This window comes from Myotis nattereri (assembly GCF_964212035.1).
Source record: "Myotis nattereri genome assembly, chromosome: 12".
Lineage (NCBI taxonomy): Eukaryota > Metazoa > Chordata > Mammalia > Chiroptera > Vespertilionidae > Myotis > Myotis nattereri.
The window spans coordinates 57,366,508-57,383,318 of record NC_138087.1 but is presented as its reverse complement, the minus strand read 5'-3'; the positions used below and the strand labels follow the sequence as shown (position 1 = coordinate 57,383,318).

Genomic DNA, 16,811 nt, shown 5'->3' with positions numbered 1-16,811 from the left:
ACCTAGCTCACTCCATATAAAGGGAGGGCGAACTGGCACTTTCAAAATTACAAATGAACATAACCTCTGACCCAGAAGGAATGTAGCCTATAGGTATACTTGTACATGGATAAAGTGTTTTACACACATGGTTATTAATTTCCTAATGGTTTACATTAGATTGTTTCTAATCTTTCCTATGCATCTAATCTATCAATAGAACTGATAAAATAACATGATGTACCAATACAAAATGGAAGACCATACAGCTACTAAAAAAATGATGTTTTCTATGTACTAATGTAGACTTAGCCCCTTGAGATGTATTAAACCAAAGTACATAATGCAAAACAGTGTATTTGATATAGTAACATTTGTGCTAAGGAAGGGAGGGAGGGAGGGAAAGAAGGGAAGAAAAGAGAAGGAGGGAGGAAAGGAAAATGAATACTCATTGGCTTATACTTATTATAAAGTTATCACCTGGGAGGATATGAAAGAAATAGGTAACACTAGCTTCCTAGGAAGAGAACCAGGTACAGAGGATAGGGATACTTATTCAACAAATATGTATCACCTACTATGTGCCAGTCCCTGTCCTAGCACTGGCCAGAGAATCAGAGCAAACCTTCATACTACTCTAGGATATAACTTAAACAGTGTGCACATGAAACTGTGAATGGTAGCTACTATTCCCTTTCTCCATTCATAGAGACCTGTGCAGAGTTTTTCGGCAATGACTTTTGGAACAGGGTTAGCCCAAAAACTTCACAGTAGTAGCATGAGAGCTACCTACAGGGAAGTAGATTTTCAGTTCCAAATTAACAAATTGTTGAACACATCCAGTGTGTACATTTATATGCAATAATCCTAACTAATAAAGACTCATAACTCATTAACCATAAAATGTTCATGCTGGAAGGAACCTAATAATTACCAGATCCTAATCCCTTAGTTTATAGACAAGGAAACAGAAGTTTTCTACGAGAAGTTCTCTATGAGTTACATCAACATAATCTAGACTTATTCTAAAAGCACAAAAAGAAAAAAATGGATTATTAGATAATCTCTGGTGATTTCCCCCAAGTAAGACAAGACAAAAGGTCTCAACCCTTTCCCTTTGGGAAAGCAGAGTGGCTATAGATGTGACTTGGTTGCATAGATACTGAGGTCTACTAATAAACCTAAATGAAAGTGCAGATCATTCTGGCAGGGGAATGAAACAGAAAATGTGGTAAGAGAAGGAAGTAGTAACCACCCACCAGCTGCCTTTGAATTAAGGGCAAGAGGAGAGTTACACCTAGGCCAGCAAACAGCAAAAGAACTATGGGAGCCACAGCTGAAGAAATTAGCTGATGGGGCTATGCAGTTAGTACTTTTAGAAGCAGAGAGCAAGGCCTGAACACCTTTTACCAGAAAAGAACAGTGTACGTACCCGGTGTAGAAAGGAAGAACACACCTTTAGGGGGACAGAGATGATCAGGAGGAGATTCCTACTATCAAGGAGTTCACAATGTAGTGCAGAGAATAAACATGCCACTGATTAGGGGAAATGCAGACAAAATGCAGAGAAAGCACAGAAAAGGGAGACTTCTCTCAAAGATTAACCCTACAATGAGGCTTAAGAAAGCCTGAAGAAGAATGGGAGTTTATTCCAGGAAGATGATATTCAAAAATATTGTACACAGATTCAGGAATAAGAGAGTTAGGCAGTTTAGGAAACTATAAATAGATCGTATAATCATCTTGATGTAAGCAAAAAAAAACAAAAACAAAACCCCACTAAACTCAACACCTATTCATGATTAAAAAAAAAAAAAAGTCACCAGCTTTTCTTAAACCAGCAATTAGAAAACAAAAAATTCAAAAATATGTAATTTACAAAAGCATCAAAAAATCCAATACCTAGGAATAACTCTACCAAGACATGTAAGACCTTCACAGAGAAAGTTTCAAAAACATTCCTCAGCACTGCTATTTCCTGCTCCACAAAAGCATTTACACTTTCTACTCTTAATTGAGTATCTTGGTGTTTAGCTTTATGTCATTCCCATCCCTTTGTAGGACAAAGAAAAAAATTACTGAATTTAGTCAAAAGAAGGATGGTAGATATTGTCAGAAATCTCAGAGGCTTGGTGAACAACACATACAGTTAAATAAGCTTTAATTTTCTTGCCTTCCCTAGTCTGAAATGTTCATGTTCCTTGTCAAACAAGATGTCAAAGCAAGCAGTTCAATTCTGGTTGCAGTTACCTAGCGGTACATAGCTGAATTAAACTAAGCAAGGATATTAAAGCCCAGCCAAAACAAAGGGGCTTTAATAGCATTTTATAAAATTTCTAACCATTGAATCCATGGCCTCCCTTGGGGCATAAGTACGCAAGTATCTAGTGTTGTCTGAATTCCTTTCAAAGGAACATTTACCCTTTAAGACTAAACCAGAGCTTGGGATGCTCTGTAACCAATCTAATGAAGTTTTCAAACCTCAGAATCTAGATGTACAGAGATAGCATTAGGAATATGGGTTTCAAATTGCTTGTAGCATTGATGCTAGCGTTCTGGTTATGGAAGAAGGCCTCTAGTGGGGTGCGGTTATTAACAGATAAGAGCCTGCCAGGGCTTGATGTTACTTATCCTTCAGAGAATTGAAAATACAGCACAGAATTATGCAGCATATGTATATGCAGCATGGAATTATGGCATCTACACACAAGTCAATAATTACTAGGTCCTAGCTATGGTTTAGAATGTTTCATATGTGACTATATCCATTTGCTCCATGAACTTTTTCCCCAGTTTCAGGATCTCTAAGCTAAATTAGATGCAAACAGCCAGTCACTCAGAGCAGCTATTTCCTCAGGGCACACCATCTGCTTGCAACACACAGCTAATTCCGAGTCTGGTGGTCCTTAAAGAGTATCCCCTAAGGTTTCTACTTGACTCCTAAAAGCCAATTTATTAAAACTCTTCCCTCCTTCCCCTTCTCCCACCATAAGGCAAGGGAAGGCTGGATTTGAAAAAACTTAAATGACAAATGAGAAAGAGTGGAAAGGCCCTAGCTAAAAGAATACCTATATCGCCTTAAAAAAAAAAAAAAGAAAGAAAAGAAAAAAGAATTTGCCCTAGCCCAGTGGTCGGCAAACTGCGGCTCGGCAAACCGCGAGCCACATGCGGCTCTTTGGCCCCTTCAGTGTGGCTCTTCCACAAAATACCGACTTCTGCGCATGGGCCACCAAGTTTCAATCGCACTGTACGTGCGTGCCCGCACGCTGTATTTGTGGAAGAGCCACACTGACGGGGTCAAAGAGCCGCATGTGGCTCACAAGCCGCGGTTTGCCGACCATGGCCCTAGCCGGTTTGGCTCTGTGCATAGAGAGTCGACCTGTGGACTGAAAGGTCCTGGGTTCGATTCTGGTCAAGGGCACATGCCTGGATTGTAGGCTCTATCCCTAATGGGTGTCGTGCAGGAGGCAGCCAATCAATGATCCTTTCTCATCATTGATGTTTTTATCTCCCTCTCCCTTCCTCTATGAAATCAATAAAAAAATAAAAAATAAAGAATTTGGTGGAAGAAACAATTGTGATCTTAGGGAGAAAGACTGTGAGAACAGGAAGATTCAAGCTTAGAAATGCATTAAAAATAAGAAGAGGGAAAAGGGGGGACAGATGTAATATTTTCAACAATAAAGATTTTTTTAAAAATATGTTTTATTGCCGAAACCGGTTTGGCTCAGTGGATGGAGCGTCGGCCTGCGGACTGAGAGGTCCCGGGTTCGATTCCGGTCGAGGGCATGTACCTGGGTTGCGGGCATATCCCTAGTGGGAGATGTGCAGGAGGCAGCTGATCGATGATTCTCTCTCATCGATGTTTCTGACTCTCTATCTCTCTCCCTTCCTCTCTGTAAAAAATCAATAAAATATATTTTAAAAAAATATGTTTTATTGATTTTTTACAGAGAGGAAGGGAGAGGGGTAGAGTTAGAAACATCGATGAGAGAGAAACATTGATCAGCTGCCTCCTGCACATCTCCCACTGGTGATGTGCCCGCAACCAAGGTACATGCCCTCGACCGGAATCGAACCCAGGACCCTTCAGTCTGCAGGCCGACGCTCTATCCACTGAGCCAAACCAGCTAGGGCAAAGATTTTTTTTTTAATAAAAAAAAATAGGAAGAGAACAAAATTAAAATTTACCACAGGAAAATAGAAAGCAAAACAACAAAAATAAAAATAAATTAGAGCATTTGTTCACGGGAACAGGATCTACAGTGCTAATTGGCTTGTTTATTGGTGGGTTGGGGAATTTCAAATCTGCAATGCACAACTATCATTTGTAATTTACTTTTTTAAAGGCGAGAGAAAAAGAAAGAAAGGGACAAGAAGAAGAAAGGGAAAGAAAGAAGAAGTCAAGGTAGATCTGTGGTTCTTACTCCCTCAAGAATGTCAAGGAAAGGCCCTAAAATGTGCACTCCCAAAGGCTCTGGCTCCAGGGTTGCTTTACTTCCTTTGGCTGTAGCAAGTACTGCTGGTTTGTCTGTGTTTAGATCAGTAAAATAAACACTCTGGGGTAAGGAGATTTTTTTAAATTGCCCCCAACCCCAACATTTTATTATGAACATTTCAAACATTCAGAAAAAATCACAGAACTGTGAACACCTATATACCTATCACCTACATTCTACAATAGTTACTATTTTGCTACAACAGTGTCATTTATCCATCTATGCTTCCATCCGTTAGGTGGTCTGACTTGACAGTATTCTTCCATAAATTTAGGCAATTTTCAAAAAAATCATTTTCCCTAAAAGAAGTCTGAGTCAGAAAAGGGATGCTAAATTAAGTTCTAAAGTGAGGAGGAAGCCAGACAGATTCCTGTTCAGTCATTAGCTGAACTATTATCCTGAAATGCCACATGACTTCTGAGCCCCAATTTCCTCACCTGTAAAAAAAAGTCAGATGAATTCTATGAAAAACTATCTCTTCATAACAACTGTCTTTTACTTCATGTTTTCTATGTGCCAGGTGTATGTCAGTTTTATGTGCACATCATATTTAATCTTTACAGGTCCCTTAACATTTTTGAGATACCATATTCATGAAAACTATCAACTGTTTTTAGTAGCATGTAGCCACTCTCCATGCTCCTTTCTATATTCTCAGTACTCTTCACTAGTATCAATTTTACACTGCTTTGGTGGAACTAGCAAGCAGAATTATCTTTCCTCATTGAGAAACATGAGCAAACTCTGGCCCCTGGTTTGTAATTTTTTCCAAATGGGAAATGAGATAAAAGAGCTAAAACTACGTTAACTTGTTTATTTTGGTAAAATAATTACATATAATTATTGTTTAAGGAAATCTACAATACACAATCTTGATGTTTTTATTTAAATCGGTTGCAGATTAAATAACAAAATTAAAAATGTCAGTTTTCAACTGGAGAAAGCACTCAAATCAACAGCCATGTGCTAAACAAAGAGACTCAATTAGAGCACATTATGGTTCAATTTGGAAATGAATACATCAAGCAAAAAAAACAAAACAACTCTCCATACATATATTGTGTGTGTTTGTACAGATTGAAAAGCCAGTTACTGCTTTTCTATCTCTATATTCCTCCTCAGGTTTAACTATCTCCTCCACGTTCAGTGCTCCCGAATATGTGTATAAGACTTCACTTCCAGTAGAAAAAGCCATTTATTTGTTTTTGCTTTTTTCCATGGGAGCTATTTGTATTTCATTGCATATTTAAACATCTTATATTGTAGATGTAACAGGATGCCTGCACAAGGTGTCCTAGAACTATAAATATACACTATTATGTAATCAGTGAGGTTCACACCTAGGAAATCTAGATGGAATGGTTCAGCCTGAAGCAAGTGAACAAAAATAAGGACGTTCAGCCCAGCCAGCATGGCTCAGTGGTTGAGTGTCGACCCTCTTTCGTTTCCCGGTCAGGGCACAAGAGCACATGCCAATTGCGGGCTTGATCACCAGGAGGGTACATGTTTTTCTCTCTCTCTCTTTCTCTCTCTCTCTCCCCCTTCCTCCCTCCCTCCCCCCTCTTCTCTGAAATCAATTAAAAAAAATTTTTTTTAAATGAGGAGGTTCAGCCCTGTTGGTTAGAACAAGGATACACAGGAACAGGCCTAAAGTAGCTCAGTAACTGCAGAATAAGAAAAGAAAATGAATCCACACAAGTCATGGAGAGTGATAAACCAAATTCTTCACTTTATTTCCCAATGCCCCTTATACAAAGACTTCTACAATAGATTCTGCTTAAGAGCAGGGAGAAACCTGATTTTCCCAATGAAATCAGCCTATACCTACCAAAGAGTGTCCTTCACGGTGACACATGTGGGTATCTTTTATTTAAATATTGGGGTTACTAAGGAAACTACATATGTAGGACCACACTTTCTGAGTAAAGGAAGTCATCATTCCCAACATCCATTACCCACATAGGAGGCAGCTCTTCAAATAAGAAACCCAAGCAAAGACATCCTCTGGACCTTGCTGTACTGTGCCTGTTTGCTGAAAGGTATACGTCTGGCTCTGTTCACCTTTGGTTGAAGTACCCAGATGATGTCTGCCAAATGGAGACAGGCCAAAAGATAAGGACATGAGGAAAATGTCTTTGTAAACCAGGTTGATCAGTTTCATGCAGTTTCATGTTGCTCTCTATTCATTATCCCCTCTAGCTTTTAGCAAAGCTTGATTTAAATGTTCCAGCCTTACATCAGCTGTTCTGTTGGCATTAGGTTAAGACTAGTGTGTTCATACTTGGATCAGAGCCTTAGAGTGGAGAAGAAAAATGACAGCAGCCATTGAACCCTCAAATACATGTTAAAGACGAAGCCTAAGAAAATAAGAATCAGGGCAGCCAGGTCCAGGAACCCTTACCACTTGGAGATTCTTCCTGCATTGCAACCTTCCTGTTTGGAGTTCCATATTACTAATTAAAGAAGATGGCAGCCTCCTCATGAATTCTCAGTAATAGGCAATGAGATCTATGTAAACTATCAGGTTCCCTTACTACCCTTTGCTGCTAGAAAACTCAGAGCTAAGTATTGTGCTCAAGTTTTCTTCGGCTAAAGGGTATAGATAATTGTTCTCTTTCTTTTCCCCTTTTGCTTATTGGTTCTTATCTTTCTGATCATTAGTTTTGGTCTTATGTTTTATTTCAAGCTTCCTAAATCCGGTTTTGAAAAATGGTCAAAGTACACAAGCCAATCTATGAATAAGTGTTGCCCAATACGAAGAGGCCAATCATATTACATTAAGAAAGTTACAAAATAGTGCTCATCTCTAAAGCCATAACTGCTAGGGGGGTTGAAAGCCTGTATACCGGCTAAAAACAATGAGCAAGAAAGCTTAGATTACACCTAAAAGTACAGAATTCTAGAGTAGAAACAGAACTTGGAGTTAATAAATTCCAACTTCCCACCTAGCGCAAGAAATTCCTTCTACAACTTCTCACACAGAAGGCAATCAACCTCTGCCTGAATGCTTGCAGTGATGAGAACAGAACCTTATAATGCTCCACTTTTGACAGTTCCCACTGATAGAAAGTCCTTCCTTATTCAAGTGAAATCTGCCTCTCAGTCTACCAGTTAATCATAGTTCTTCATTACATACACATGTATTTCCCCTTCCAAAAGACGGTCCTCCAGTTATTTAAATATATAAGTCCCATTTATTAATTATTTACTGGTATCAGGCTATGTGCTAGGTATTTTGTAAACACTGCACTATCTTTACAACTATCATTTAAGTTAGGTGTTATCCTCCTTTGAGAAGTGAGTCCCAGAGAGATACACTAATCAGAATCTAAGTCCAGACAAATATATGGGGGTTCTTATATCTACTACTATAAACAAAGATTTTATTACATTTCTGGCAACCAAGTTACATGATTTGAATGCCTTCAAAACTGGAGGAATAACAGTGAAATCAATCCAAAGAGAAAAATAAAGATGGTCTAGAAATACAACTGCACCAATGTTTGGTCCATGGAGAAAACCAATAGCGTGAAGAGCATTTAACAGGGAGTTCCAGAAGATAGTCTGAGGTTAGACCTATGAAAAACAACCATGACCTAAAGCAGTGGTATAAATGCAGGCCAGGAACCAGAGCAGATTCCTAAGAGGTCAATCATATTACTGCAGAGAAAGCAGCACAAACTAAAGACTCATTTCAGTACAACCAGAAGATCACACATACTTCTGACTATATTCTTCTTTGGCGTTGGGGGTGGAGGGAGGGGAGTAGCAAGGGCACAGCACGGACATGAAATCCAGGAGGGAAGAATATCACAGTGAAATGAACAAGGCTCCAGATCTAAGCTAGGAGTTTGGGGGTCAAAACAAATACTACTCCACTTAAGGTGGCAGAGAATGAGGTGGAAGGTGAAGGATGATAATCATTTCCTGACCTAAGATTCTCTCTCATTTCCAATTATGTTCCAGTCTTATATGTTTGCTGCCTATTGAACAATCCCATTTGGCTATACTATCACCTCAACCTCAGCATGCTCAAACTAGAATTCATTCCCCCTTGATCTTTCTTTTGCCAAATTCCATCCTGGAGTCATTCTTTTTTAATTTCATGGAGTCCTTCTTAATTTTTATACTCCATTTTATAGCTAACTGGTACCACCATTCAGCTAAAAAGCATTCAGGCAAAAGAGCAGCCATGCAAAGGCACCACTACCTTCCAAGTTCATGTAAATGTCATAAAGCCACCCTTCCACTCCATTCCCAATGCCATCATACCAATCTCCAAATCTCCTACACAGTCATCTTGCTCCATGTTCTCTATGGTACATTTAGACTTCTTTTTCTACTTTAAAACCATCTTCCTGATTTTTAAGACTCATAATTCTCTGAACTCACCTTTACGTGCTGAACTTCCTAAAATTTTTGAAACTAGCACATTCTTTCTTCACACACATCATCCACAATAAACTCTATCCATCCTGCAAGGCATGAAGAACAAGCCCTACCACCTCTAAAAAGTAGTCCCTGTGGTTGCTAGTATTGGATCTGTATTCATATTTCCACAGCATGTTATTTCTTGAAAACAAGCAGGCTTCTTTTTCTATACTTCCTATGTGTTGATCACTACTAAATATTTGCTGACTGAGATTAAATGAACCATTTCTTCTGAAGCTCTTTACCAACTTAAAAACACTTTTTTAAAAAATATATATTTTATTGATTTTTCACAGAGATGAAGGGAGAGAGATAGAAAGTTAGAAACATCGATGAGAGAGAAACATTGATCAGCTGCCTCCTGCACATCTCCCACTGGGGATGTGCCCGCAACCCAGGTACATGCCGTTGACCGGAATCGAACCCGGGACCTTTCAGTCCGCAGGCCAACGCTCTATCCACTGAGCCAAACCGGTTTCAGCTTAAAAACACTTTATTAGTTTTGATAACTACTGAAAGAGACAGAATGATTAAAGAATGGTCTTATACTAATAAAAAATGCATGGGGGTGGAATAAGCCAAAATATTAATCACAGATAGTGACAGTTGTTTTCTTTTCTCTAATTCAAATGTTCAGATCTATATTACTTTGAGAAGCAAGGAGTTTGCTACAAATCTGCATAAAGCAATACTAATAGTGAATGATCAACTATTACTAGACTCATCAGTCAGATTCAAATTACCTAAAAATGTATTGTCAAATAAAAACTACAAGCATCTGAGTAACTTGCAGTTGCAAAGAGGCAAACTGTAATTAAGACAAGCTAAAGCAAATTCTCATGGTTTAAAAAAATAAAGAAAAAATAAAATCTTCCTGATTAAGAAGTAACCATAACAAGGCATCCTATACAAAAAAGAGCTAATATGCAAATGGTCGACACACCCTCACATCATCACACCCTCACACCTTCACAGATAATGGCTCAGACACTCAACACTGGGGAGAGAGGAATGGGGACCAGCCAGGCTGCGGCCCAGTAGAGGGACAAGCCACCCGCCCCGTGGTCCCAGGTGCCAGTGGCTACATCTGCACCTATGGCCTGGGAGAGGGACAAGCTGCTTGCCCCATGGTCCCGGCGCCTGCGGCTGCAGCCCAGGTGAAGTCACCCACGGTCCCCTGCGGCTGCAGCCAGCCCGGGTGAAGCTGGCCCAGGTCCTGGGTGCCTGCAGCTGGCCAAAAGGAGGGATCAGGCCGGTAGGGGAGCAGTTAGGGGCAATCAGGCAGGCAGACAGGCAGAGGTGGTTAGGGGCGACCAGGCAGACAAGTGGTTAGGAGCCAATGGTCCTGGATTGCGAGGCAGTCGGACATCCCCTGAGGGGTCCCGGATTGGAGAGGGTGCAGGCCAGACTGAGGGACAGCCCCCCCCCTCCTGTGCACCAATTTCATGCACCGGGCCTCTAGTCCTATATAATAAAGAGCTAATATGCTAATTAGACCGAACAGCAGAACAACCAGACAACTTTCCGGACAAGGCTGGAGCTTCGAGGGCCAGCCGAGGCTGTGAGGACTGGCCAAGGCTGCGAAGGGCTGCAAGGACTGGCCAGGACTGGCCAGGACTGCAAGGGCTGGCCGGGGCTGCAAGAGATGAGCCCCTTGCACAAATTTCGTGCATTGGGCCTCTAGTTTATTATATATGAAAGCAGCACTATGGAATACTCAAATGCAGGCTCCCCCATTCACTAACACTATGACCTCAATTTTCTGGTCTGTAAAATGGAAACAGAAGCTCTTCTATTTACAAACTTTCGGATACAAACAATGTTCCAATCTAAGCAGAATCCTGCCAACTCTGCTTACCCAGGTAGATGGGGTTAATGGTAATGCACAACCATTTGAGTCTCTCAGTGGTTAGTCTAGCCATCTGTTTGATCTGAAGCAGTGTCCTCCTTTTATAAATGTATTCATAATTAAAAGATGAAAGACAAAATTTAACATTTTGGATAATGTAAGAGAAGTGAAAAGAATCCTAGGTTAGAATACATGTCATAAAAATCTAGTTACCTCCTAAGCACTGGTCACCTGGACCTAGGAACAAATGGACTTATAAAGTCTTGGAAATTAACTGGTACATAAGTAAGAAGCATTTGTACAATTATACAGCCACCACCCAGGGTTGTTTATGAGCATTAAATGACACAAGGCAGGTAGAATGCCTGGCACATTCTTATAATATATTCCTTTCAGATTGATAAAGTGGTGCAAGGACCACTGAACCTTCAAGAAGTGTCAAAGCAAGTAAAAAAATTTTTTGAAGTTAGAAATCATTCTTTATAACGTATAATCCTCTCAAATTGTCAAAATGAGAAAGCAGCTTTACAAAAGGCCAGATCTGATATATAAAATTAGACCCATAAAACCAATCAAACTTATTTCAATCACTAATGTTTGAGAAAGTTTATCTAAAGCAAAAAAAAAAAAAAAAATGCAAGTCAACCAGTTATAAGTTCATATCAAAAAGGGATAACCATACGAAACCTACCTGCATTATCTGAGCCAAAACCATATTGGATTTAATTCAGAGCAGCAGCACATCTTAATGTTTATGGAGCTGCTTGGATTTTATATATTGAGAAAATTCCGTTTTAAAAAGACATTAAATGTTATCCTAAGTATCAGAGTTAGGCTGGGTCAAGATAGTCCATACATTTTGAGGAGATTCCAAAAGTTTTCTTAAGCCAGTCCTGTGGATCAAAGCATGGAAATCCCTGAGAAGTATGCCAGCATCTGCCCTCAATTCCAGAAGCAGGAAACAAAGATGTGACCTAATCACATGATATCAAACCACAGTCCATCTGTTCTGAAAACTTGTATTATGTAAGACACCGCCAAGAAAGAACAGCAAAAGCCATGCAGTTTGTCAACATGTGCAGAGAGCTCTGTGGTTTGAAGAGACACATTCTTTCTCACATCAAAAAGGCCATCCACAGGACAATGACATTTTCAAAACCCACTTCATTAGACATAAGCATATCTGATGCAACATAACAGTTCAAGAATGGTGTCAAGTTCAGGTAACTATTTTAACTAGGCCTATAAGAATCTTTCAAAAAAGGCCCTTCCCACAGGAACAAGATTTGTCTTCCTCTTGATTATTTTGATTATGTCAATTCCCCATTTAATTTCAGTAACAAAGTAAATCATCTAAAATTCTAAACCTGACCGTGTACTACAAGGCCTTTCAATTACATCCATTTCAATTAAACTCAAAACTGTTTTACCATCTTCCAACGAACAATAAGCCTGGTTTCTCAACCAATAAACGCTGTACCAGGTCCTTTTATCAGCAATATAAGAGATTGACCTTCTCTTGCAGACTTTATATCTGGTAATCATCCCCCCTCCCTCCCACCTACAGAAGCCACTTTTCTTAAGTTCTCTGAAATTCAAGAGAACTTCACTTAGGTAAGTCACCCTGTGGTAGGCAGTTAAACAGACATGAGCAGAGCAAGGACAACAGGCCAGGTAAAGACCGTCACCAGGGCTGAAAACCCTAGCAGCAGACAAAACTGAGAAAACAAGGACCTACCCACAGGGTAACCTTTCCTCCCCTAGCATATTGCTGGTCATTTGGTTTAGACCCCTGATCTTTCATATCACTGGCTATGCGGTTTGGACACTCCCGCACACTCAACATCTTTCCTCCCCTGGCATGTCACTAGTTATATGGGCCAGACCAGCCGTGGGCAAACTACGGCCCGCGGGTCGGATCCGGCCCGTTTGAAATGAATAAAACTATTGAAAAAAAAGACCGTACCCTTTTATGTAATGATGTTTACTTTGAATTTATATTAGTTCACACAAACACTCCATCCATGCTTTTGTTCCAGCCCTCCGGTCCAGTTTTAAGAACCCGTTGTGGCCCTCGAGTCAAAAAGTTTGCCCACCCCTGTACTAACCAATCAGAAAAGATATCTGACCAATCAAAACACACATGGTCAATGGGAATTGCTGGTTGAACATCAATCCAATCTCTTACTACCAATACCAAATAGCAACCTCAAACTCTAACACAACTTTCTCTTGATCTTCATGATCTCATGAATTAGGAAAAGTAGGTATCATACCCATTTTCTGTTTAACTAGAGGTAAAATTGGGACTAATAACCAAACCTAAGAACAAACTGCTTATTTCACCACATCATATGACTCACTCTGAATATATATAGAATTATCAACTAATCCTATATAATAAAAGCCTAATATGCTAAGTGTCTGGTTGTCCAGTCATCCGTTCAACCAATCAAAGCATAATATGCTAATGATATGCTAAGGCCACTCAACCACTCGCTATGACATGCACTGACCACCAGGGGGCAGACAGTCGACCGGTAGGTTAGCTTGCTGCTGGGGTCCGGCAGATCAGGACTGAGCCTGAGCGATATGGACTGGACATGCCCTGGAGCCCTCCCATGCTCTCTCCCCGGCATGGTCAACCTCCCGCGCCCCTCCACAGCCCCGATTGCACACTGGCGGAGACCCTCGGCCTGGCCTGCACCCTCTCGCAATCTGGGATCCCTCAGGGGATGTTGGAGAGCCGGTTTCAGCCCGATCCTGCAGGCCAGGCCGAGGGACCCCACTGGTGGATGAATTTGTGCACCGGGCCGCTTGTACTGCATAACTATTAATATAACAGTATATTACATGAATGCTCAGTCAAATGGAATGCATTTAATCAACAAGCATTTAAGTGAACAGAATATAAAACACAGTGCTAGGTTCTGAGCGCATAAAGAAAATAAAAGGCATAACCCTGGCCCTCTGATTACCTATAACATGTTCAAGAGTATAGTTAAATAGTACAGGATGGTAGAAACAGGCATCAAAATCTGAAGTGCTATATGCAGTTCAGGGGAATAGAGTAAGGAAGGAAGTCAGCACTGAGAACTTCTCTGCTCACACTCCCCAAAGGGGCAAAATCATGTAATCTTGAAAAGGCTGAAAAGCCAGGAGTCAGTAGGAAAACAGAAATCGCTGGAATTGAGGGTTTGCAATAGTGAGAAGTATTGGATAATCAGAGATGGCCCTAATCATAAGCCTCAAGTGTTGGTCTAAGTGCTGAATACAAATGGGAAATCTTGTAAAACCTTTCTAGGGATGACTGAGGAAGATGAGCTCAGCAGAAAAGCCTAGAAGAAACACTGGAAAACAACTAGATTTTGAGGGATGACACAGGCAGGAGGACTAAACTGATAGATGCATATGAAGAAAGGAAGAGACATCCAAGAGATACTAATATAAAGAAGAGTTGGTTTGGGGGCGTGTTTGTAAAGAAAAAAGTTATGAATCGGCAGAAAGGAAACAAGCAGCACTCTCACATGATATACATGTAGACATACAGTGGTACTAAACTGTGTACTAGGGACAGGGAACCAATTTCCCTAGAGACATCTATGTTGGAGATAGCAGAAGCTGAGAAATACAAAACTGATACCCAGACAATAAGGAACTGTGAGCTCTTAAAAAGGAAGCCAAATTATAAACTTAGAAAAAGCATTGAGCTTCTTCAGAATGTATGAAAGGATGGGCTGAAACATCAACATACCCAACAAGGGCAGGCAGAACAATTGAGCTAGTCTATACTTAAGTGCATTAGCACCTGAATCAGCTTTGTATTCTAATGTATGCCACCATCTGTAAACTCCTCCAGAGCCTGGACTAGGCAATGTTCTGTACATCGATCACTCCAGTATTATTACTTGATTCATGAAAACTTTGTGTGCTAAGTTAGGTGAAAAAGAATGAACTGTTATTTGAGTTAACAGTGGTGTGGAAATGTAATTTATGCTTGAGGAATAACTATATTGATTCTCCCATCTGTCCACCCATTTATCTTGCCCTCCTCCTTAGACTAATGTCAAAAATTGATGGTTTCCCCTAATGTAGGCCCAGTGAGAGGAGACTCTGGGAATGTATTAGGAGTCAGAAAGCCAATCTGATTTTCAAATTGTGAGGGCAAAATCTAAAGGTGAAGAATAAAGCTTATGCTCATTAGAAGACTGAAAAAGACAAAAGGGCCAATTAGGTGTATGTATTAAAGTGTATAGGCTTAGGTAACACTAAACCCTGGGTGCAAATCCTAACTCCAGCTCTTAGTAATTGAGTAAAAACAAACAAAAAAAACCACCTCTCCACACCGCAGTTGTACGTGTATAAAACGGGGCAAATGCTACTTACTAGCCCTGAGGATTCAGTTAGGAGGATCAAGATAATGTACTCTGGTGCACTTTTTATGCATCCACATCACAGTAAGCTCTTGGTAAACAGTAGCTCTTGCTAATAATTGGCACCCTCCGTCCTGAGTTCTTGTTTCTGAAAACATCTGGTATTCAGTTTCAGAAACAGAAACGTGCTTTTCCACTGTATTTTAGTTGCTAACACTAAGGCTCTATAATTCAGTTTTTAGTATTTTAGCTTGGATGCTAACAAAGTTCTTCACCCTCCTCGGTGGTAGGCAATGACCGGATACCCAGGTCCGATTTAATATTTTGGAAAACGGAGCGGGACATTCTCCCCCTTGAAAACCAGCTACACAGACGACTGATTCAATCGAACTGTCACTCCAGAAAAGGAACCTCACCGGCGATGTTCCTTCGAGGAAACAGAAGCGTCTGACCACTTCACGGAGCCATCCCCATTCAAACATTCCCAACCCCGCAGAGTGAACAAAAAGTTCAAGTTTCGACGACGAAAACCATCTGCCGCCTCCCGATGACGGGGTTCACTTCCACAATCCCTAGCCTAGACGCACGCGAGAAGCCCTCCGCTCATCCTCGGGGCCCCGGCTCCTCACACAAAGCTTCGCAGCTCCTGTCCAGAGCCACGGCCGGCTGCAGAGGCGGCCCCTCGCGGCGGGGTGGCCCCGCTGACCCCGGGGTCGCCGCCACACGCCGCCCCCTCCGCCGCGCGGGGAAGCCGTGCAGGTTCAGGGGTCACTCCCCGCGCGGGAAGCCTGGCGACTCGGACCCCGATCCTGCCCCGGGAGCCTCGCGGGCCAACCCGCTCCGGGTGGGGTGCCTGGGACAGCGCCACACGGCGCCCGAACGGAGGCCGGCCTCACACCCCTCTGCCCGCGCCCACTCGCTCCCCAGAGGGCAGTCCCTCATCTCAGACGGGCCGGAGACACCACCTCCCCCGCGGGGCCGAGAGCAGGGTCGCCCGCCGCGGGCTGCCAGGAACGTCCACCCGCGCTCGGACACACGCCCCCGCCCCGCCTTTCCTCTCCGCCCGCGGCTCGCGTGGCGGCGGCCCGGCCAGTAAAGCCCGGCCCCTGCCCGGGCGCCGCCACCTGCGCCCCCGGCCCCGCGCCATGTTTGAGAAAGAGAAGGAGTGAGCCAGAGGCCGGGCCCGGCCCGCGCGCCCCGCCGCCGCCCGCCAGCCCCGCCGCCGCCGCCCGCCAGCCCCGCCGCTCACCCGTCGCCCCCGGGACCAGTGTCATTGCCGCCGCCGCCGCCAGCACGAGGAGGAACAGCCAGGGACGCGGAGCAGCGACCGCTGCTTCCATGGTCCCGCCGCCACCGCCTGTGGCCCGGCCCGGCCACTGCCTCGCCTTAGCAAGCCCGCCTCGCCCCACCTCCCCCGCCGCGGCGGCGGCCTCGCTCCGGCCCTTTGTAACTGCTCGGGGGCCGCGCGTCCATTGGCTGCTGGCTCCCGCCGGCCCCGCCTCCCGGCCGTCTGCTAGCCGCTGAGCGGGACCCAGCCCGGAGCCCCGCCCGCGGGTCCTCGGGACAGCCAATCCGGAGCCGCGGGTGCCCGGCCGCTGGCCACGCCCCCAGGCTCCCCGGGAGCAGCGCTTCCAGAGACCCCTGCCCCAGCCAGAGCCGCTCCACGCTCGCAGGAGACCG

General features: G+C 42.9%; 1 protein-coding gene across 1 annotated transcript in view; it reads right to left on the bottom strand.

The window, feature by feature from the left end:
- Positions 1 to 16,546, bottom strand: part of TGFBR1 (transforming growth factor beta receptor 1) — a 42,045-nt gene extending 25,499 nt beyond the window's left edge. The window contains exon 1 of the mRNA XM_081103569.1: positions 16,381 to 16,546. Within this exon, the coding sequence (XP_080959695.1) occupies positions 16,381 to 16,471 (91 nt within the window). The 5' untranslated portion in view covers positions 16,472 to 16,546. The remainder of the gene's footprint in view (positions 1 to 16,380) is intronic.
- Between the last annotated feature and the right edge of the window lie 265 nt (positions 16,547 to 16,811).